General features: G+C 35.1%; 2 protein-coding genes across 3 annotated transcripts in view; one reads left to right on the forward strand and one right to left on the reverse strand.

The window, feature by feature from the left end:
- LOC138317709 (ABC transporter G family member 20-like) overlaps window positions 1–19,781 on the forward strand; it is a 38,461-nt gene extending 18,680 nt beyond the window's left edge. For both annotated transcript variants that reach the window (XM_069259564.1, XM_069259565.1), the window contains exons 11-21: window positions 1,791–1,956; window positions 4,921–5,024; window positions 8,596–8,669; window positions 9,448–9,563; window positions 10,241–10,311; window positions 11,008–11,096; window positions 12,648–12,751; window positions 13,037–13,109; window positions 13,846–13,932; window positions 15,131–15,235; window positions 15,494–19,781. In XM_069259564.1, the coding sequence (XP_069115665.1) occupies window positions 1,791–1,956; window positions 4,921–5,024; window positions 8,596–8,669; window positions 9,448–9,563; window positions 10,241–10,311; window positions 11,008–11,096; window positions 12,648–12,751; window positions 13,037–13,109; window positions 13,846–13,932; window positions 15,131–15,235; window positions 15,494–15,600 (1,096 nt within the window). In that variant the 3' untranslated portion in view covers window positions 15,601–19,781. The remainder of the gene's footprint in view (window positions 1–1,790; window positions 1,957–4,920; window positions 5,025–8,595; window positions 8,670–9,447; window positions 9,564–10,240; window positions 10,312–11,007; window positions 11,097–12,647; window positions 12,752–13,036; window positions 13,110–13,845; window positions 13,933–15,130; window positions 15,236–15,493) is intronic.
- A 3,195-nt stretch (window positions 19,782–22,976) lies between these two features.
- The window catches only part of LOC138317716 (transforming growth factor-beta-induced protein ig-h3-like), a 36,395-nt gene continuing 35,225 nt past the window's right edge, over window positions 22,977–24,146 (reverse strand). Inside the window, exons 11-13 of the mRNA XM_069259574.1 lie at window positions 23,975–24,073; window positions 23,659–23,772; window positions 22,977–23,220 (exon numbers count right to left, since the gene is read on the reverse strand). Of these exons, the coding sequence (XP_069115675.1) occupies window positions 23,090–23,220; window positions 23,659–23,772; window positions 23,975–24,073 (344 nt within the window). The 3' untranslated portion in view covers window positions 22,977–23,089. The remainder of the gene's footprint in view (window positions 23,221–23,658; window positions 23,773–23,974; window positions 24,074–24,146) is intronic.

Genomic DNA, 24,146 nt, shown 5'->3' on the forward strand with positions numbered 1-24,146 from the left:
ATAAATATTGTAAGACATATGTGCAATAACACTATTATGACGTCACAAGTAATAATGACGTCATGATCATAATATGATGTTGCACCATTGTCTCGGTAGAAAAAACAAAAAATCGGAGCCAGATTTCTACGTTTTTTTATAGAGACAAAATTCTATGTTTATATTGTATTTTTTTTAAATAAAACTTATGTGATAAATAGAATTTTACACTTGTGAGTATGTAATATGAAATTTATCAAACTCGTTATGTAATCTGATATTCCAATTGCCTAACAGCTTTTCGCATATCAAATTATTGCACTTGTTTGATAAATTTCATATCAGATAAACAATCATGTAAGATCCTCTATGTACTGTATAATTACAGATTCCTCCTGTTTGAGTTCATACTTCCATCAATACAAATCATCCTGTTCTGTATATGTACTGTATAATTACAGATTCCTCCTGTTTGTGTTCATACTTCCATCAATACAAATCATCCTGTTCTGTATATGTACTCTATAATTACAGATTCCTCCTGTTTGTGTTCATACTTCCATCAATACAAATCATCCTGTTCTGTATATGTACTGTATAATTACAGTTCCTCCTGTTTGTGTTCATACTTCCATCAATACAAATCATCCTGTTCTGTATATGTACTGTATAATTACAGTTCCTCCTGTTTGTGTTCATACTTCCATCAATACAAATCATCCTGTTCTGTATATGTACTGTATAATTACAGTTCCTCCTGTTTGTGTTCATACTTCCATCAATACAAATCATCCTGTTCTGTATATGTACTGTATAATTACAGATTCCTCCTGTTTGTGTTCATACTTCCATCAATACAAATTATCCTGTTCTGTATATGTACTGTATAATTACAGTTCCTCCTGTTTGTGTTCATACTTCCATCAATACAAATCATCCTGTTCTGTATATGTACTGTATAATTACAGTTCCTCCTGTTTGTGTTCATACTTCCATCAATACAAATCATCCTGTTCTGTATATGTACTGTATAATTACAGATTCCTCCTGTTTGTGTTCATACTTCCATCAATACAAATTATCCTGTTCTGTATATGTACTGTATAATTACAGTTCCTCCTGTTTGTGTTCATACTTCCATCAATACAAATTATCCTGTTCTGTATATGTACTGTATAATTACAGTTCCTCCTACAGTTCCTCCTGTTTGTGTTCATACTTCCATCAATACAAATCATCCTGTTCTGTATATGTACTCTATAATTGCAGTTCCTCCTGTTTGAGTTCATACTTCCATCAATACAAATCATCCTGTTCTGTATATGTACTGTATAATTACAGATTCCTCCTGTTTGTGTTCATACTTCCATCAATACAAATCATCCTGTTCTGTATATGTACTGTATAATTACAGTTCCTCCTGTTTGTGTTCATACTTCCATCAATACAAATCATCCTGTTCTGTATATGTACTGTATAATTACAGTTCCTCCTGTTTGTGTTCATACTTCCATCAATACAAATCATCCTGTTCTGTATATGTACTGTATAATTACAGTTCCTCCTGTTTGTGTTCATACTTCCATCAATACAAATCATCCTGTTCGGTATATGTACTGTATAATTACAGATTCCTCCTGTTTGTGTTCATACTTCCATCAATACAAATTATCCTGTTCTGTATATGTACTGTATAATTACAGTTCCTCCTGTTCTGTATATGTACTGTATAATTACAGTTCCTCCTGTTTGTGTTCATACTTCCATCAATACAAATCATCCTGTTCTGTATATGTACTGTATAATTACAGATTTCTCCTGTTTGAGTTCATACTTCCATCAATACAAATTATCCTGTTCTGTATATGTATCGGAGGTGATCCCTACAATCTGAAGGTGGCTATCTTTAACAACGAGACAACAGGAGGATTCAGCAACATGTTTTTACAAAATCTAGACAATAACACCATAGACAAGGTATGTATTTATGTAGAAAGTAATATTCCAGACAACATCTCTGTAGACAGTAACATCACAGACATCTCTGTAGACAGTAACATCACACACAGCATCTCTGTACACAGTGACATCTCAGACAACATCTCTGTAGACAGTAACATCACAGACATTTCTGTAGACAGAAACATCACAGACAACATCTCTGTAGACATTAACACCACAGACAACATCTCTGTAGACAGTAACATCACAGACATCTCTGTAGACAGTAACATCACAGACATCTCTGTAGACAGTAACATCACAGACATCTCTGTAGACAGTAACATCACAGACATCTCTGTAGACAGTAACATCACAGACAACATCTCTGTAGACAGTAACATCACAGACAACATCTCTGTAGACAGTAACATCACAGACCACATCTCTGTAGACAGTTACATCACAGACAACATCTCTGAAGACAGAAACATCACAGACAACATCTCTGTAGACAGTAACATCACAGACAACATCTCTTTAGATAGTAACATCACAGACAACATCTCTGTAGACAGTAACATCACAGACAACATCTCTGTAGACAGTAACATCACAGACAACATCTCTGTAGATAGTAACATCACAGACATCTCTGTAGACAGAAACATCACAGACAACATCTCTGTAGACAGTAACATCACAGACAACATCTCTGTAGACAGTAACATCTCAGACAACATCTCTGTAGACAGTAACATCACACACATCTCTGTAGACAGTAACATCTCAGACAACATATCTGTAGACAGTAACATCACACACATCTCTGTAGACAGTAACATCTCAGACAACATCTCTGTAGACAGTAACATCACAGACAACATCTCTATAGACAGTAACATCACAGACAACATCTCTGTAGACAGTAACATCACAGACAACATCTCTATAGACAGTAACATCATAAACATTATCTCTGTAGACAGTAACATCACAGACAACATCTCTGTAGACAGTAACATCACAGACAACATCTCTGTAGACAGTAACATCACAGACAACATCTCTGTAGACAGTTACATCACAGACAAAGTCTCTGTAGACAGTAACATCACAGACATCTCTGTAGACACAAACATCACAGACAACATCTCTGTAGACAGTAACATCACAGACAACATCTCTGTAGACTGTAACATCACAGACAACATCTCTCTAGACTGTAACATCACAGACAACATCTCTGTAGACAGTAACATCACAGACATCTCTGTAGACAGTAACATCACAGACAACATCTCTGTAGACAGTAACATCACAGACATCTCTGTAGACAGTAACATCACAGACATCTCTGTAGACAGTAACATCACAGACAACATCTCTTTAGACAGTAACATCACAGACAACATCTCTGTAGACTGTAACATCACAGACAACATCTCTCTAGACTGTAACATCACAGACATCTCTGTAGACAGTAACATCACAGACAACATCTCTGTAGACAGTAACATCACAGACATCTCTGTAGACAGTAACATCACAAACAACATCTCTGTAGACAGTTACATCACAGACATCTCTGTAGACATTAACATCACAGACAACATCTTTGTAGACAGTAACATCACAGACAACATCTCTGTAGACAGTAACATCACAGACAACATCTCTGTAGACAGTAACATCACAGACAACATCTCTGTCGACAGTTACATCACAAACATCGTCTCTGTCGACAGTTACATCACAAACATCGGCTCTGTAGACAGTAACATCACAGACATCGTCTCTGTAGACAGTAACATCACAGACATCTCTGTAGACAGTAACATCACAGACATCTCTGTAGACAGTAACATCACAGACATCTCTGTAGACAGTTACATCATAGACAACGTCTCTGTCGACAGTTACATCACAAACATCGTCTCTGTAAACAGTAACATCACAGACATCGTCTCTGTAGACAGTAACATCACAGACATCTCTGTAGACAGTAACATCACAGACAACATCTCTGTAGACAGTAACATCACAGATATCTCTGTAGACAGTAACATCACAGACATCTCTGTAGACAGTAACATCACAGACAACATCTCTGTAGACAGTAACATCACAGACAACATCTCTGTGGACTGTAACATCACAGACCACATCTCTGTAGACAGTTACATCACAGACAACATCTCTGTAGACAGTAACATCACAGACAACATCTCTGTAGACAGTAACATCACAGACATCTCTGTAGACAGTAACATCACAGACAACATCTCTGTAGACAGTAACATCACAGACAACATCTCTGTAGACAGTAACATCACAGACAACATCAGACAACATCTCTTTAGATAGTAACATCACAGACAACATCTCTGTAGACAGTAACATCACAGACAACATCTCTGTAGACAGTAACATCACAGACAACATCTCTGTAGATAGTAACATCACAGACATCTCTGTAGACAGAAACATCACAGACAACATCTCTGTAGACAGTAACATCACACACATCTCTGTAGACAGTAACATCTCAGACAACATCTCTGTAGACAGTAACATCACACACATCTCTGTAGACAGTAACATCTCAGACAACATCTCTGTAGACAGTAACATCACAGACAACATCTCTGTAGACAGTAACATCACAGACAACATCTCTGTAGACAGTAACATCACAGACAACATCTCTGTAGACAGTAACATCACAGACAACATCTCTGTAGACAGTAACATCACAGACAACATCTCTGTAGACAGTAACATCACAGACAACATCTCTACAATAAGTTGCATTATAGGAAATATCTCTGTGGGAAGTTTGAATATTAAGAACTTGAGCCAAAAAAAGGTTAACCCAGCATGATATATATTTGTACGGCATTATTGACAACTTACATTGAAAATCAGTTGAATGGTATGTCATAAGACATATACAGAAACTGACTTTTGTGATATAATTTTGATTTCTTAATGTGGTAGGTGATGTTCAGTGATCTGAATTCAGCTCGCCATTGTGTAGAGAAAGGTGAAGCCTGGGGACTCATGACCATCGGCCAAAATTTTACCATGGACCTCATCACTCGGTAAGATTCATTATATGTCTGTGGTTATGTAGGACTTATGCACCAACACAACTCACTCATAGTGTTATTTATCTTTCTCATAAGATGAATTTAAAGGAACTGATACTATATATCAAGGCATCTTTGATTTTTATCAAGTTTAAAATAGTTAAGTGACAAAGATTTACCAGATTTGAACATAATCCTTATTTGATAGGTCATTCTTCACTGCATTCATGACTGTAAATTGTATGACTGCTGAAGTAGTATAGTTCAAGATTTGAAACTGTTTTCAGTTGATTTACTTTATTATTACTAGATATAATTATAAGAAAATCTTTATGAAAACTGTTATCAATCATTCTATAATTCATACACCTATGAATCCAGTAGGAATAATATATACATTTTACTGCTAATGACAATCCATGGCATTCATTTAGTGTTATTACTACAATATCAAATTTATTTTTATATCAATGTGAATTGCTCAAGATTTATTATGTTAAATTATTTCCTGTCAGTTTTCAATGAAAGAAATTAAATATGAACAGGTAAAATCTACTTGTTTAGAAAATTTGAAGATGGAATTGTATGGAATGTAGAACGAATATACGTACCCGGCCTATATATATAGCTACTATATCTTTCGGACGGTTACGAAATGGTCCCTATATGTCGTAGTGGAGCACTGCCTCAGAAAATCACTCGTTTTTAGCTCACCTGGCCCGAAGGGCCGGTGAGCTTATGTCATGGCGCGGCGTCCGTCGTCCGTCGTCCGTCTGTCCGTCGTCCGTCGTCCGTCTGTCCGTCAACATTTCCTTTAAATCGCTACTAGTCATAGAGTTCTGCATGGATTGTAACCAAATTTGGCCACAAACATCCTTGGGGGAAAGGGAACAGAAATTGTATAAATTTTGGCTCTGACCCCCTGGGGGCAGGAGGGGCGGGGCCCAATAGGGGAAATAGAGGTAAATCCTATAAATCGCTACTTGTCCTAGAGTTCTGCATGGATTGTAACCAAATTTGGCCACAAACATCCTTGGGGGAAGGGGAACAGAAATTGTATAAATTTTGGCTCTGACCCCCTAGGGGCAGGAGGGGCGGGGCCCAATAGGGGAAATAGAGGTAAATCCTATAAATCGCTACTTGTCCTAGAGTTCTGCATGGATTGTAACCAAATTTGGCCACAAACATCCTTGGGGGAGGCGGAACAGAACTTGTATAAATTTTGGCTCTGACCCCCCCGGGGCAGGAGGGGTGGGGCCCAATAGGGGAAATAGAGGTAAATCCTTTAAATCGCTACTTGTCCTACTGTTCTGCATGGATTGTAACCAAAATTAGCCACAAACATCCTTGGGGGAAGGGGAACAGAACTTGTATAACATTTGGCTCTGGTCCCCCGGGGGCAGGAGGGGCGGGGCCCAATAGGGGAAACAGAGGTAAATCCTATAAATCGCTACTTGTCCTAGAGTTCTGCATGGATTGTAACCAAATTTGGCCACAAACATCCTTGGGGGAAGGGGAACAGAACTTGTATAAATTTTGGCTCTGACCCCCCGGGGGCAGGAGGGGCGGGGCCCAATAGGGGAAATAGAGGTAAATCCTATAAATCGCTACTTGTCTTAGAGTTCTGCATGGATTGTAACCAAATTTGGCCACAAACATCCTTGGGGGAGGCGGAACAGAACTTGTATAAATTTTGGCTCTGACCCCCCCGGGGCAGGAGGGGCGGGGCCCAATAGGGGAAATAGAGGTAAATCCTTTAAATCGCTACTTGTCCTAGAGTTCTGCATGGATTGTAACCAAAATTAGCCACAAACATCCTTGGGGGAAGGGGAACAGAACTTGTATAACATTTGGCTCTGGTCCCCCGGGGGCAGGAGGGGCGGGGCCCAATAGGGGAAATAGAGGTAAATCCTTTAAATCGCTACTAGTCATAGAGTTCTGAATGGATTGTAGCCAAACTTGGCCACAAACATCCTTTGGGGAAGGGGAACAGAACTTGTATAAATTTTGGCTCTGGTCCCCCGGGGGCAGGAGGGGCGGGGCCAAATAGGGGAAATAGAGGTAAATCCTTTAAATCGCTACTAGTCATAGAGTTCTACATGAATTGTAACCAAATTTGGCCACAAATGTCCTTGGGGGAAGGGGAACAGAACTTGTATAAATTTTGACTCTGACCTCCGGGGGCGGGAGGGGCGGGGCCCAATACGGGAAATAGAGGTAGATCCTTTAAATAACTACTAGTCATAGAGTTCTACATGGATTGTAACCAAATTTGGCCATAAACATCCTTGGGGGGGAAGAGGAACAGAACTTGTATAAATTTTGGCTCTGGCCCCCCAGGGGCTGGAGGGGTGGGGCCAAATGGGGGAAATAGAGGTAAATTCTTTAAATCGCTACTAGTCATAGAGTTCTGCATGGAATGCAACCAAATTTGGCCAGAAATATCTTTTGGAGAATAAGAACTGAGTTTGTATAAATTTTCGCTCTGGTCCCGGGGGGCAGGAGGGGTGTGGGCCCAGTAGGGGAATTATAGGTAAATCCTATAAATCGGTACTTTTCCTAGAGTTCTGCATTGATTGTAACCAAATTTGGCCATGAACATCCTTGAGGGAAGGGGAACAGAACATGTATAAATTTTGGCTCTGATACCCCGGGGGCAGGAGAGGTGGGGCCCAATAGAGAAAATAGAGGTAAATCCTTTACATCGCAACTAGTCATAGAGTTCTGCATGGAATGTAACCAAATTTGGCCACAAACATCCTTTTTGGAAGGGGAACAGATCTTGGGTAAATTTTGGCTCTGGCCTCCCGGGGGCAGGACGGGTGGGGCCCAATAGGGGAAATAGAGGTAAATCCTATAAATCGCTACTTGTCCTAGAGTTTTGCTTGGATTGTGACCAAATTTGGCCATAAACATCCTTGGGGGAAGGGGAACAGAACTTGTATAAATTTTGGCTCTGACCCCCTGAGGGCAGGAGGGGTGGGGCCCAATAGGGGATTTAGAGGTTAATATTAGAATTCCTTCAGAAAAGAAACAATGAACCTGTATTCAGAACATTACTTGGCATTACAAACCAGGTGAGCGATACAGGCCCTCTGGGCCTCTTGTCTATACTTTGTTGTAGGTTTCCAATTATTTTAAGCGTATACTTCATTTATATATTATTTTCGCCTAAAAGAAACATAACAACCATTCTTAATATCTACTTTACCACTCACAAGACGTCAAATTCATAATTTGTAGACTTATGATTTTCCTTCAAAAAGACCGTCATATTTATATGTGAAAAAAATAAAGTCTTGCTTTAAATTTGATATTTTATACAGTTCCATTTTATTTCCTAGTAGGTAAGTGATAGCAAACAAATAAGATAAAATGCATACAGACGTTTTAATAATGGTTTTCACGAACATCTCTTTGCTCCATTAGCAGTAATAGGCACCAGATGTAGCTTTGAAGATGACACCATTATCTGTCTAAAAGTCTTTTGGGCTACATTATTGCAGCTGTATAGAATGGTAGAATTGCCATGATTTTGTCTTTTGAGACATATTTTTAGTGTAAAAAGAATGTTTACTTAAAGGTTCAGCAATGCCACTGATGTGAGTAACCAAACACTTGATGGCAGTACAATCAAACTCTACCTAGACATGACAAGTAAGTTTTTTTGTGTTCTTAATTGTAATAGAGCATGAAAAGTGGAGCCAATGATTAGGGTCTTTATCAAAGTACCGGTAATCGGGAATCATTGTACCGATAGCATTATCAAACAACAAAAACCAATATCCTGTGCTGATATGCTGTTTTCTCTTTTCACAATTAAGAAAAAGTGCTGTAAAGGACTTCTGATGTGGCGTAATAATATCGTGTATTATAATAACTGATTTTGAGTCTTTTGATGGACAGTAATGAGGAACAGTTTCACATGCACAGATCTGATTTTAGAAAATATGGCACCTTTTAGTAACACTAATGTTTGATTATTGGACTATGACCAGTTACCAATAATTAAGTGAAAAAAAATTACAGAACAACAATGTGTTGTATCATCAGTTATCATGAGTTGCTTTATGTTCATATTGTAATTCTGCTCCACTACAATGCCCCACGATATGCTCCAATGCAAGATCTAACAACTCCCAATTCAGGGTCATCTAGCATAATCTTATGGTCAGTCAATCAGCATGTCGCCTATAAAATCTTCTGAGTAGTAATTTTCTCAGAAGGATAAACAGTTACCGGTAATAGAACGTTCCAAACTGTTCTAATTCTAAGCCTGGGGTCATGCTGAGGTGACCCTGAATGAGGAGTTGTTAGATTCTGTATTCGAGCCTATCATAGAGCATCGTAGTGGAGTGGAATTACAAGTCTGATTTTAATATTAGATTGGTGTTGTCTGGTACATCTACCATTTTTACACTTGTTTTCCTTCCAGACCAACAGATTGCAGTGAGTCTACAGGAAAAAGTGGCCCAGGCTTTTGAGACGTTTACCCGATCATTATTAGACATCCTTGGTTATAACCCTAACATTGCAGAACTACCAGTCAAGGTAGAAATCATTGCCCTCAGCAGTTTGTATACCAAACCCAAGTATCACTACCCCTTTTTTTTGCAATATAAAAGAAATATATGTATTATCCCCCCAAGCTAGTTTATTCAGTTGATATGTTTATAAAAAACACTTTCAACAGATTCTTGGTTATATTGTTGTAATTGTCATTCCTTATCAAGGTTCCTATAAGATGTTTGTAATATATGACTGTATAAGAAGCTATGCCTATTACAATTAACAAAGTTCGTCCCCAGATGTTTGTTTTAGCCGTGTTCAATTTCTGCATTAAGTATGCCTTACTAACTACAGCAATTTGGTGTATTCACAATGAATAAATATCTGTAAGTCTTAACGTGTTTGAATTATTAAGCATCATTAAGAACATTTGTGTTGTTGATGTGTTTGGTTACTTTCACAACCATCTTCTAGATCATGCTTAAAATTTGATCAAAGCAAATGTTCAAGTAGTGGCACCTGTGGAAAATGAAATAAAATTCTATTATCTCAGAATCTTGCTTGAGATTGAAGTACAATGTATGACCATTGAAAATATGCTATTAACACTCCAGAGACTTGCTACTATATAAAGAGGTACCATGAATCATTATTACACAAATGTTTGATATAAAACTTCAAATGTACAAGGTATTTATAATGTCAAATCGGATTTTCAGCTGGAGCAGCCTATATATGGCACACTAGATCCAAGCTTTACCAACTTTATGGCTCCTGGCATCATCTTAAGGTAAATAAATTATTAAGTATGAATTTTGCATGTAATTTGGATGAAATGTTGGTAAATTGCTTGTTCTCACTGATTTATGATATTCTCAACTTAAAGTATACTAAAAAACCCAAGTTTAGTCTGTGTCTTACATTTTACTTTTACAGTTTGAGAATAATGTAATGCCAATGTTAAATGGGACTAGTTCACTCGTTTTGATTTTTTTTTTTTTTTTTTGCTCGCCAAAGGCTCTCAAGATATGAAAAATTCTTACCTTGTATCATAAATAAAATATGAAAGGAATTTCATGAAAGATCCTCTTTTATATTTATTTAGTTAGTATAGTGTCATTCATTGTAAATATATCTAACTGCTTTGATGAAACATTATTTAAAGATTAAAAACTTTATAGCTTTATATTTATATGAATTTGGATGGTTGAAATTATGCAACAACATAGAGCTCTTTCTTAAGCATCCAAAACCAATCATGTTTAATCATTGGCTTCATTTTGTAGTTGTCAGCATCGTGTTTAAAGATTTAAATGGTATCAGATGTGAACATACTACTATTATGTAAATAAACCTGTTCTGATTAATGCTTTTTTCGTGAATTGACAGTTGACTTAGTAAAAATATTCCAGGGTTAAAAGAAAATGACTTACCAGCTTATACATATCAGAAGCCGTTGTGTCTTGATTTCCAACTTTAATTTTAGTATCACGTTTTTCATGGCGACTGGCTTGACCACATTGGCCTTTGTTGTTGAGAAGAAAGAAGGTCTACTGGAAAGGAGCATAGTGTCAGGTAGGATAACAGATAAACATTGATGTTCACAAGGGGAATCACAGTTAGCTAGAGGGTTAAGATACTTTAGTTGTCCATCAGGAGGCTAGGATTGCCAATAAGGGGAATCACAGTTAGCTAGAGGGTTAAGATACTTTAGTTGTCCATCAGGAGGCTAGGATTGAATAAGGGGAATCACAGTTAGCTAGAGGTTAAGATACTTTAGTTGTCCATCAGAGGCTAGGATTGCCAATAAGGGAATCACAGTTAGCTAGAGGGTTAAGATACTTATTGTCCATCAGGAGGCTAGGATTGCCAATAAGGGGAATCACAGTTAGCTAGAGGGTTAAGATACTTTAGTTGTCCATCAGGAGGCTAGGATTGCCAATAAGGGGAATCACAGTTAGCTAGAGGGTTAAGATACTTTAGTTGTCCATCAGGAGGCTAGGATTGCCAATAAGGGGAATCACAGTTAGCTAGAGGGTTAAGATACTTTAGTTGTCCATCAGGAGGCTAGGATTGCCAATAAGGGGAATCACAGTTAGCTAGAGGGTTAAGATACTTTAGTTGTCCATCAGGAGGCTAGGATTGCCAAGTGGCTCACAGTCTAAGATTAAATTACACTGTATATAATAAATGTGATATTTTGGGTATAGGAGTGAATTATTTGATTTTTGAACGTCTTTACCATGATAGTCTATGTAGATCCGACCTTCGGCTGCCACTTGCCAAAGGGTAAATTGCGCTCCATTGTGCTGTATAGTTTAATATTTGTCTACTTTGTCCCGCATTACTATTTGTATTCTATTATATAATTGTGTTCGTTTTGTATGTCTTGATAAAGGGGCAGATCGCCTCGAAAATTTGGCAATTTTGTTTAGTCCGCACGGTTGGAATTAATTCCTTGTCCCATATCTATATTGACCTACATAATAAGGTATTCTGATAAGATGGAGGTGGCCATGAATCGTTTGAACAGTGACACACATGCCCCATTTAGTAATAATGGTGGGGAAATTACATACATTGTGCACAACATACCCCGGTAGTTCTTTTCATGTTGGTACGTACTATGTACAAAGACTATTAGTATGAGAAAAGGGACATGATAAAATTTAATAATTGTTTTTGTTATACATGAAGATGCAATATCAATGAAAATTCAGATCTCGAGGAAAATGTACAATTATTTTTTTTCATTTCACTAGTAATGATTAAAATGTTTCATTATTATAATACATTTGCCGATAAGAATAACTTTATTTAAAATGCAATTCCTATGTAAGGTAACTATTAACTGTAACATAAGCTTTCTAACAAATCTGTATTGACTTGGTTAATTTTTTCACCCATAGATGTAATTTGAATATATTTGACGACAGGAATGACTCCGTTGTAATTTGATTATATTTGACGACAGGAATGTCTCCGTTGTAATTTGATTATATTTGACAACAGAAATGACTCAGTTGTAATTTGATTATATTTGACGACAGGAATGACTCCGTTGTAATTTGATTATATTTGATGACAGGAATGACTCAGTTGTAATTTGATTATATTTGACGACAGGAATGACTCCGTTTGAGATCATGCTGGCCCATGTATGGACACAGCTGTTGGTGATGATGGTACAAGTTGGACTACTTCTCATGTTCGCTCTCCTTGTCTTCCATGTATGTATAACATAGTTTTTTTAAATGAAAAAGATAAAAGAAATCTAATTTATTTTCCAAAGTTAAATAAGAGTAAAATGAAATATTTTGTTACTGATCAATCGAAAAGTAAACCATCCTCAAATGATGAAGTTATTTTTTGTTAATGATCAATGGAAAGTAAAACTTCATGAAATGGTGTTGAAATCATTTTAAATTGACACATACTTCAAATAAAAATATAAGTACACATATTCACTAGAAATATTGAATTGAAAATTTTCAAATCAATCATTATAATTACAGGTACCTTACAAGGGTCCTCTGATCTGGGTCATCATTCTGGTACTGTTACAGGGATTCTGTGGTATGACCTTAGGTATGTATTAAGGACAAAGTCTCAGTTACCTTTGCTATTTATTCTATTGTCTGATGCATGTAAATAATATTGTTGTACAAATTCTCAGATGATAATTTATATTCACAATTGTTTTTACTTTTCAATAAACATGATCTTCAGAGATAAGATATTGGGTCTCTATCATTTTTGGCTTTTAAGTTTGTTGTTATGAATGACCTTGACTTGCATTCAAGGTTTTATGTTTGAAATAGGCTAGAATCAAAATTAAATGTTCCCTGTTAATAGGTATAGAGACCTGATATTGGGCATTTACTATGCTCGGATGAAGGGCAACTAAGTTTGTTCAAAGAAATTACCTACCTTGATCTTATTCATGGTCACAAATGGCTTCCCTACTGAATGTATTACAACAACTTCTCAATATGTGAAAAGCCTTAAGAAGCGTGTTTCCTTAAATTACCTTGACTTTCGAGTGGTAACAGTGGTCAAATGTCATATATGTATAAAAATAACAATTTCTACTGAATGATTTGTAGTGTACAATGTCTTAATTGTTAATATACGAACAGGTGAGCATTCTCAGCCCATTTGAATCTTTTGTATTCATCCAAATGTTTGTTTTCCATCACTTTGAACATTGATTAAGTATGTAGTATTGTGTCAGTAATTAGATAACTGATAAAGCCTATTGAGCCTTTTGTTTACTTTTGTTTGAAGTATGTAAGTAAAATCAATTTATATTGTTAAACTTTAGGTATAATCATCTCTGTGTTGTGTGAAGAGGAGAGTTCTGCCATACAACTTGCCTTGGGTTCAGTATATCCAATGTTGTTAATGAGCGGTGAGTAGTCAGTCAGTGGTCATCATACTGTGCGAAAGTGAACATTTTGCTATATACATGACATTGTATTCTTTCATACCTACGGGTGTAATACTGGCTGGTCTAGGGCAATACACTCATGCCGCCTGAGGCTGTATTGCATGGCTACCCATGCAATAAAGCCTTGTGACGTCACGACGTCAACAAAATTTCTGTTTCCTCGGTAAAATTTTAACATTTTTTTCACAAATTTGACTGGTTTTACTATAAAAGATGCAAACAACGGAATTTTTGTTGAAAATATCACGTAATTTTTGTATGAAAAATTGACTTTCAGCCGTGGATTTCTTCAAATTTATTTCTAAATGGCGGGATATTATAGTTGTAAAATTGCAATAAAACGTCGAGGTATGAAAGAAAAATACTCTTTCATAAGTGGATATGAAGGATAGGGATATTCTACCCTCGGGATCACAAAATGTTGCAAAACCCTCGGCAAGCCTCGGGTTTTACTACATTTTGTGACCCTCGAGTAGAATATCCCTATCCTTCATATCCACATATGAAAGAGTCTTATATTCCTACACTAGTAATTTCTAAATTTCTTAGAAAGTCCTTTTACCCTATTTGCCATTATTAGCGCCCAGGGTACTTAAAAAATAGAACAAAAGCGGACGCTTATTATTGAACCAAAATGTAAGTTTTGGACGGAAAAGTCAACCATTTTTAAACTCTTTCTGTACTCATGACACATTGATCTGTTACAGTAAACATTTTTATCCTTTGAGACGCATTATTTTGTCGTGATTTACATGTTGAATACTTGCAAGTTCATGTAATATGGGATACAAAGCTGTTGTTAGAGGCATCACATGTTGTAAAACATTGTTAAATCCATGGCATGGGGCCTTTATAGTACTTCAACTCTGTCTCCAGAAAAGGGGAGAGGCGCTTATAGGGGGAGGGGTGTTGATTGTGGAGAAAACAATAATATATTTAAAAAATTGCGAGGTACCATTTCGTCATGAAATAGAACTATAGACTCCTTTTTCTCTCTATGTATACCGAGTTGCTGGCCAACATGATCTTAATTAAGTCTTGGGATGACATCAATTTAATGACTGAAACATGTATATTGGTAATATTTTGCTATTGTTATAGTACGATATTTATGACGTTTGTGATCGTGTTAATTGTGATGTGTGTCTTTATATAACAGGTATAATCTGGCCTATAGAAGCTATGCCCCAGTGGCTGCGATATATAAGTATATGTCTCCCCATGACCTATGGAGCGGATGCCATGCGTGCTATCCTTAGTCGAGGTGAGCATTACATATTTCTATGGTTAATATTTTTTGTATCTACTCATTTACAAGTAAGTAACTTTATAACACCTGCAAGCAATGGGCAGAAAAGAATCATTTAGAAATACAAAGTTTACAGATTAGATAAAATGAATACAAAAAGGTATAGTAAAATTGATATCAATTTTGTTTTAAAAAATCAGATGTATAATCTAGAATTTTAAAGTTGTTTTTTTTTTTTTTTTTTAATTTGACGTTAATGTTGATGATTTTCAGGCTGGACCTTGACCGACTTACCTGTGTGGCGGGGTTACTTGGTTACGCTTGGCTGGGGTTTCGGGCTATTGGCTCTCGGTGGCTTTATACTTAGGCTGAAACAATAGTTCAAATTATGTGATATCCCCTTCATCCAATCAAAAACTTGAAAAAAAACAGTGAAAAAATGTTAAAGAATTTGTTTGTTTAATCATTGACAATTTGAAATTTTATCGTTATTCGGCATTATTATAATTAGTTTTGTTTTAAGTGAGTGAGGCTGAAAGAAAATAAGGTTAAAACCAAGTTTTGTTTTAAGGGAGTCAGGATGAAAGGAAATTGGGTTAAAACCATGTTTTACTAAACCCTTGGAATCATTTGGGTTACTACTATTTTTTTTTATCACTCGCTTTCTCTGAAATGGGGGATATTAATTTGGGTTTGTTCATCTGCCTGTCCGTCTGTCTGTAACACTTCATTTCCGTGCAATAACTGTAATAAATGTAAACCGATTTTCTTCAAACTTGGCGGCAAGGTTAAATGCCTTAAGGGCTCGGCCAAGTTTGATCGCGACTGTCAATGGACCTTATTTAGCAGAGTTATGGCCCTTTGAATTATCAAAAACATCATTTTTTGCCATTTCTGTGCAATAAGTGTAACAAATGTAAACCAATTTTCTTCAAACTAAGTAACAAGGTTTAATTGCCTTAAGGACTCGCCCAAGTTCGATCGCGACTTTCAACGGACCCTATTTAACGGAATTAGGGCCCTTTGCTTAAATAAAAAAGTCAGTTTCTGCCACTTCTGTACAATAACTGTAATAAATATTAACCGATTTTCTTCAGACTTGGTAACAAGGTTGAATGCCTTAAGTGCCTCGCCAGATTTGATCAACTCTTTCAGCAGATATGATTTATCAGAGTTATGGCCCTTTAATTTACTACAAATGTCATTTTTCTGCAGTTTTTGTTTTTGTGTAATAACTAACAAATGTTAAAACTAATATTGTTAAAACTTGGTAACAAAGTTAATTGCCTTAAGGGCTTAGAAAAGTTCGATCGCCACTTTTGGCAGATTTTAATTAGCAGAGTTATGGCCCTTTGATTTAATGAAAAAAAGTCATTTTCTGTCACTTCCGTACAATAACTGTAATAAATATTAACAATTTTCTTCAAACTTGGTAACAAAGTTAAATGTCTTACTTCCGAATAAGACTTCAGTTTATTTTTTCATGTTTCAACCAAGGTTAAACCTAACCTCAACAATGTTTACCTACAATATGTACTGAAAGCGGGGGATGGAAATTCCACGAATTTGCTTGTTACTATTACGATGTCTTTCATGTTACATTAGACATTTCCTAAGAAGAAATACATGTATCCTGGTATGTATTATCATTATAATTGTTTCCATTGATATTATCTTTTTACTAATGAAAAGAAAAACATGTATGACATGAATGACAATGTTTGATTTACATGTAGAGACTAGCCAAAGTGAGGATGATTTGATTATTTTTTTTTAATTATTGTGATATATGATTGATATTGGTTTTATATGGTATATGTAGTAGTATATAGTATTTGAAGAATATAAATGATGATATAGTTACATTAGTAAATATGAAGTTATGTTTATGATAATTTATAGGTTTTAAATTATTATGATGGTAAACCATTAGGGATGTTTTTACAAATTGTTTTAAACTTTTGATATGAAGAAATATTACCCAGACATTGGACCCCATTTGATCCATAAGACCATTCTGGGACAGCTGACATGTGATACCTAAGTAGTAAGCAATAGGAATTAAGAGAACAATTAAAGATGCTCAACTGCCGACAGATCATAAATGATACTCATCATATGAGCAATATTTGGTGTTTACTTGTGTAACACAAATAATTACTTTAGATATTTTTATCTTGAATTAAAATAACAACTTCAAACTTTTGATTTGTGGTAATCGTGTAAAGAAAGTAACTTTTGTAACTGAAGAAAAATAATAATATGTCTGGTTCTGTTTTTGAGTAAAAAACTGCCATTGATCAGCGGTGTAGCATATCTTTAATGTACAATTATATTCAGTATTAATATATGATCACCATATAACACGTCAATAGTTGATTCAAGAAAACATTAAATAATCATTACCAAAAATATTTATGTAATAAAGGAGCGGATGTAAGATCTTACAATGTTAGATTATGACAACATCTTAAAAATCATACTTGTATACTTTATGTGTATAGATATATATCTTTGCCATAGGGAGTATATGTTTACAATATATTATATTGGATTTGATCAATACTATTTATATTTACAACACAAAAGCTATACTATTTATTTTTATTGTTCTGCTATCAAATTTATGATGGTCATTTGTTTATGATGACTTTGTCTTTTGAAGTGAATAATGATTAATATTGTTATTTATTGAAATGTATGTTTTGCTTTGCTAGGAGTCAATATAAACTACCTGCTGATTAACCAGGGAAATGATTCTCATACCTGTAAATGGCTCTTTAACAAGTCATTTTTGATATAATATATTATTAGTAACATGAAGAATTGCTCAGTAAAAAATTTTTCAGAAGTGTAGTGTATATTTTAAAACTGTATATGATTATTTAGATTTAGTCTCGACACTAACAAACAGTTTTAGACTTAAAGAATTCAGACGTTCCCTTTCTTAGTGAACAATACATTACTAACAGTATATTTCGACAGTCGAATGTGCTACTGAAAAGTGGTCCGAGTAGCGTAACGTGTAACTGAACAATCACTGCAAGTGACAATATTAGAGAGTTGTATATGTTTCACGTGACTGTCCATCCACACGTGACACTACACACTGACCACTTTTCAATAGCACATTCGATCGAAGTTGACTGTATGATACAGCCTAACTATACCGTAACTAATGTGTAATAATCTCTGAGGTATGGAACATTTGAATTCTGATAGAGTTCCAGAATATATATAAAATACAATACTACACTTAATAGATAATTGTTTCTATTTTATGATATTTGTTTAGTACTAATTTATTTTAAAATACGATGCTATTTGTATACAATATCAACAATATCCTAACAATATCAATGCAAGTACCATGATAAATCATTCCAAACTCTATTTGTTGGAAAGTATAAGTTTGTAGCGATGATAATGTGCAAGCCTGTTTTCATATTAATGTTGAGTGAACGTAACTTCTTTTCCAAAGATACTCGTACTCGAATGAAGGTAACCTCTTTTCCAAAGATACTTATACTCGAATGAAGGTAACTTCTTTTCCAAAGATACTCGTACTCGAATGAAGGTAACTTCTTTTCCAAAAAATACTCGTACAAAATGTACCAACAAAAATGCTCAGTAGTACCCTTCCCATTGAAGACAAGACGGAGTAACTTCACTGGAAGGTTTGTGAATCTAACACAGGAATCACTACTAGGTATTCAAAAGGGAAAGAGTTCCTTTATATCAGAGCACACAACACGAATATACCACAGTCTCCCAAAACATACACCACGTACATCACACACGCACACACCGCATACACGGGAGGCTGTCCTTACATGACCATAGCTGTTAATAGGACGTTAATATAATCATACAAACAAACAAAAACAAAATTGTACTTAATGATATGTTCATCTTTACGCGTGTTGAATTTCCATTGATTTGAAAATAAACACCAAAATTAGACATGTAATATGTTAATCCTTCATTCATTTATTTGCTATTTAAGAATCATATTCAAATATGACACTTTTTACTTAAAAATCTTATCGAACGAAGATATTTGTATACATTCTTTATCACATGAATGTACGTCGTTGTTGGTAGGCAGTGTTGGAGTTTTATTTTTGTATGAACGAAGTGTGATAGATTTAAGAGATGAACTGTTTGCTACGAATGATTTATTCCATGTTGTGTGATCTTTGGCTTTCAGTTAGCTTTTCGTTTTACTCTGTTATGATATTCTTACCATGCTGTCAATATCTTAATGTTCCTATAAAAAAAGCTTTATATGAATGTTCAATGGAATTTATATATATATTACGGATTCAATTACTGATAAATACGTGTTTTAGTGTGGATTAAAATTACTGTCTTGGTAGAATGGGACACAATTTATGATTAAGAAAAATTACATCTAGTTCAATATTCTTCCGTAAAATTAAAAATTACTATTTCTTGGTAGGATCAGTGTGTTATCGATTACCAAACGGTTATGACCAGTATATGTGTAATTTTAAGAAACTGATATCGAAACTAAATAAAGAAACAAATTTTGTATAAACTCGTTTTAATATTTTGTCCATATTAATACAAATCAGAAGGGTGATATGTGTGAGCTGCTAAAATACACAATATTGTAGGCGACTGTCTATTTCAAATTTCACCAATGACTGGCCACAATTTTTGTGTGGAAATTATTTGGATATTTACAGATTTGAAAGTATGAATCATAAGGTAGTATCTTTATCTTCTAACTGACCATTTATAATCTAATCATGATATGTAGGAGAGACTATCTTGCGTTATACGAACGATTTACACACTATACAATTTTTTTTGCCAAACAAGTTTTAGTTCTACATTAAACTAGTCTTTTTCAAAGGGACACAATATATGATTAAAAAATTATTACATCGCAAAATGTCTAGTTCATATACTACCGTAAACGTACGCATTTTAGCGCAATGCGAAAATTATGATTTAGGAACGCGGATATAAATAAGCGTAATTTAGTGGTTAAATGCCTGTAAAACCATTAAACAAAAATGGAAACTAAATATTGATTGTCATTTATGACATGCATTGGTTAGAGAAAATAATATCAGACAACCTAAAACTGGTAAGCGCTGTAAGAATCGAATGATAGAGTCTATCTTAATTCTTTTATAATACAATTTACTTTTGACATGGTTTCCGTCCCAAATGTTAGATAAAATAGACAAGAAGCGCTATTGGAACTCTGCAATTTCCATTTTTGCCTGTGGCTGCATTTCGACTGTCATCCTTTTCTGTTAGTATAGTTTTGATAACTTGATAACTACGTTTTTTCAGTATCGCTGGTCTTTGCAATATCATTGATGGGCCTAAAAGTATGCCAGACATATTCTGATTTGTACTGGTATTGTAATGCAATGAACCATGGAATGTGGTGATGAAAGAATCATTCCACTCCACGTTAGATAAAAAAATAGACAAGAAGCGCTATTGGAACTCTGCAATTTCCATTTTTGCCTGTGGCTGCATTTCGACTGTCATCCTTTTCTGTTAGTATAGTTTTGATAACTTGATAACTACGTTTTTTCAGTATCGCTGGTCTTTGCAATATCATTGATGGGCCTAAAAGTATGCCAGACATATTCTGATTTGTACTGGTATTGTAATGCAATGAACCATGGAATGTGGTGATGAAAGAATCATTCCACTCCATGCTGTCTGTTACCGTGAGGTACTTTTCTATCTCCGAGTATCTGTTGACATCGTGTGGTCGTCAACGTTGTTGACCACCTCTAGCTATCAGCTCAGACTAGTTCTTGTGATACTATCAATTCCGATAGTGTTTGGTTATACATGTACTTGTTACTATTATAGCAAGTTGTCCGCTCGCTGTTAAAGTTGTATTGCTACTAATTTCACTTCAACGATAGGTCACTTAAACATTTGATATTTGAACATTGACAAGTAACTTGATGATTTAATTCCCCAAAAGCATATGTCGGCCTATAAGAGAGCCGAAATCAATGGATCATATATTCCTGGTTTTGAATAAAGCGCCTTCAATCACCGTCATATTCAGTGACTTGGGTTTTGTCGGATTCCGAAGCGTATCACGTGACTGAAGTTCGACACGACCTGTGCGTGGTGAGCCAGGTAACTATCGTAAGGGCACATGCGTTTGTTTACGTTTTCCTTCTGGCTTATATGTGCAAATCATGCTGCTATATGTCCATAGAATGAGTATTTGAAACATCAACATTACACATTACCATAAAATATTGTGTTTATCAAATGTAATGTGCGAACATAATTTTCTTTGTAGATCCAGTCTGCTGAGGTCAACCACATGCTTTGTGTATAAAAACCTGTTGACATTTTCTCTTGGTTTCACAAATCTCGTGTAACTTCGAGATTGTCGCGAGGATGTTCGGAAAAGTTCGGAATAATTCGGCACCTTTCGAGCCGATTTTATACGTGTACACGTTAAAAAGATTTTTTACTTTTCTAATTAAAAATACTTCTAGTGCTGCAACTTTATAAAAAGTGCTAAAATTGGAGAGTTTAAAACTCAAACAGACGGAGAAAAATATGTATAACACTTAAAGATGCTCCACCGCCGACAGAGCATAAATGATATTCATCATTTGAACAATAACTAGTGTTTAATCGAGTATACATAAGTCTATTTAACACAAAAAATAATATGAAACAATTTACATTGTATTTTGCCTTTTGGCCATGCGCAATCAGTACTTTATTCCATATAGGATATATAGTGCCACGGATTTTTTTCGGGATACAATTAATTATTTTTTATATTTTTGACTTGAAGTGAAACTAGAAGCTCAAACTTTTCAACGGCGGTAATGGTGTAAAGTAAGTAACTTTTGGAACTGAAAAAAATATTAAATCGTCTGCTGCTGTTTTTGATAGTGAAAAAATATCATTTGTCAGCGGTGGAGCATCTTTAGACAGTTTTCACTATGACAAAAAGAGCGAAAGTGATAGACCATACAACTTTAATCTATATCTATGTTCTGGGACGGTCAAAAGCGTTAAAAGCTGGAAAAGTAGTATACTGAAGTATCGTCTTTGTGAGGCCATGTAGTGGAAGCCGATGAGTGAATCAAAATGAAAGAACGGTACATGAATACAGTTTATTATACGCTATTTACTATAAGTAATTTATTTCTAGATAATACATATTACACATAGGTGTTTTAATATACCGGTATCTACTTATAAACGTTATACAGCTCATGCAGCTGTAATTTACTGTAAGTAAGTGTATTTCGTAGCTAAATACCGATTTTCCGTGTCCACGTTAATTATATTATTAATCTTGATAGGGTAATGAACTTCCTTTCATAACACCAGGTTAAGTACCTGAATACACTTACTCTGAAATGGTGGAGAGGAGGGGGGCATATAGCACTAGTAACCATGTCCGTCCTGTCGTGGTATATGTGTTATTTTGGTATATGGCGGTATCGGCATAAATCTTACAAATACTTAGTTATTCTGTTTTAACTGCAACCTTGTTATGTTCATGGATCGTTGGTATACGTTAAAAAGATCTAAATAGTTTATCTTTGGTGCACGTTATATATTAACAGTTGATATTTTCGTTGTTTAATTGTGTCATCAGATGAAGTATTGTATTCTGATTTCAAAGATGAGTTTATTATATAAGTTAAGAGGTGACACCTTTTTTGCTTTGCTTAACGCTACACGATTTATATATATAACAGAAACGCTAAAAAATCTTCGTAAATTTTATTGGAAAACAATATATCAACAAATAACAATAATAATGTACGAGTATGATATTATCTACAGAGGATGGTAATTGTAATAGAGATGTTGTTTGTTTAATTACTTTCCGAGAATGGCAGAGCCTTGAAACCTTCGAGGCAGAAGTACATGGTCAATTATATGGACGACACCATTGGTGGCGGAAATATCAGCCTTGATTACGTTTCCATTGTTGATTTTCACGGAGTCTCCTGTAACACAAGTTTAAAATGTTTACAAATCTTAATTTCGTTTAGGTTATTATTTCATGATATTGGCAATTCCATCAATCAGGGACTCACATTTTAGCATCATAATGCCACAAAGAAATAATTTTAAAAAGAAGGGGTAATGATGCAAATTTATTTTAACGTAAGTTGTGAATTAAAACAAAACACTGAGAAAGGAAATTTATCTAAATTCAAAAGAAATAAAAAAAATGTGCTTAGCAGGATTCAATCCTTTAATGTTATTTTTGCAGTCATTCTCTCTCTATCATGGTAGCAGGAAGGTCGAGCCTTGTGGCATTTGGAGGAGAGGTGAGGTTTGAAAAACCTTGGATCAAAGTTAAGCCTTGTGGTACGTATGCCTTAATATATGTGCTTATTAAACAATTATGTTAAATGATAAATGAAATAATGAAAACGTACCTGATACGTGAATCCTGATGATGTCATGTTGGGTATCAATTGTCCTTACGTGTTCCCTGTTGTACAGACCGGCGGAGTATTCTGTATGTGGAACCACGTGATATTCCAGAATTTCTAAAGATAAAGGAAGGTGGTATTTAAATGTGCGAGATAAATGTGCTCGATTTATACAAAATGGAGCAAAAACAAAATCACATTTAATGCCTATAACAATAATGTATATGCGAATTGTTATTGTCAATTGTCAATAAATATTAATCAAATCATCTTAACATTAATATTAATGCAAATTAAATCCAGGTTCAATGATAATTACCTTTTAGAAGGTTTGGGTTATTGGCCAGATGGTCCAATACTCCTGATCCAAGTCGGGCAAAAGCATGATTGGTTGGGGCGAATACAGTCAGACCGTCTCCTAGTGTAAACGACAAGTTATTGATTACAATTTTAATTATATCTGTTTTCCGAAGCTGTTTTGTAGATTCAGA

Source organism: Argopecten irradians, chromosome 3 (genome assembly GCF_041381155.1).
Source record: "Argopecten irradians isolate NY chromosome 3, Ai_NY, whole genome shotgun sequence".
In the NCBI taxonomy this organism is placed as follows: Eukaryota; Metazoa; Mollusca; class Bivalvia; order Pectinida; family Pectinidae; genus Argopecten; species Argopecten irradians.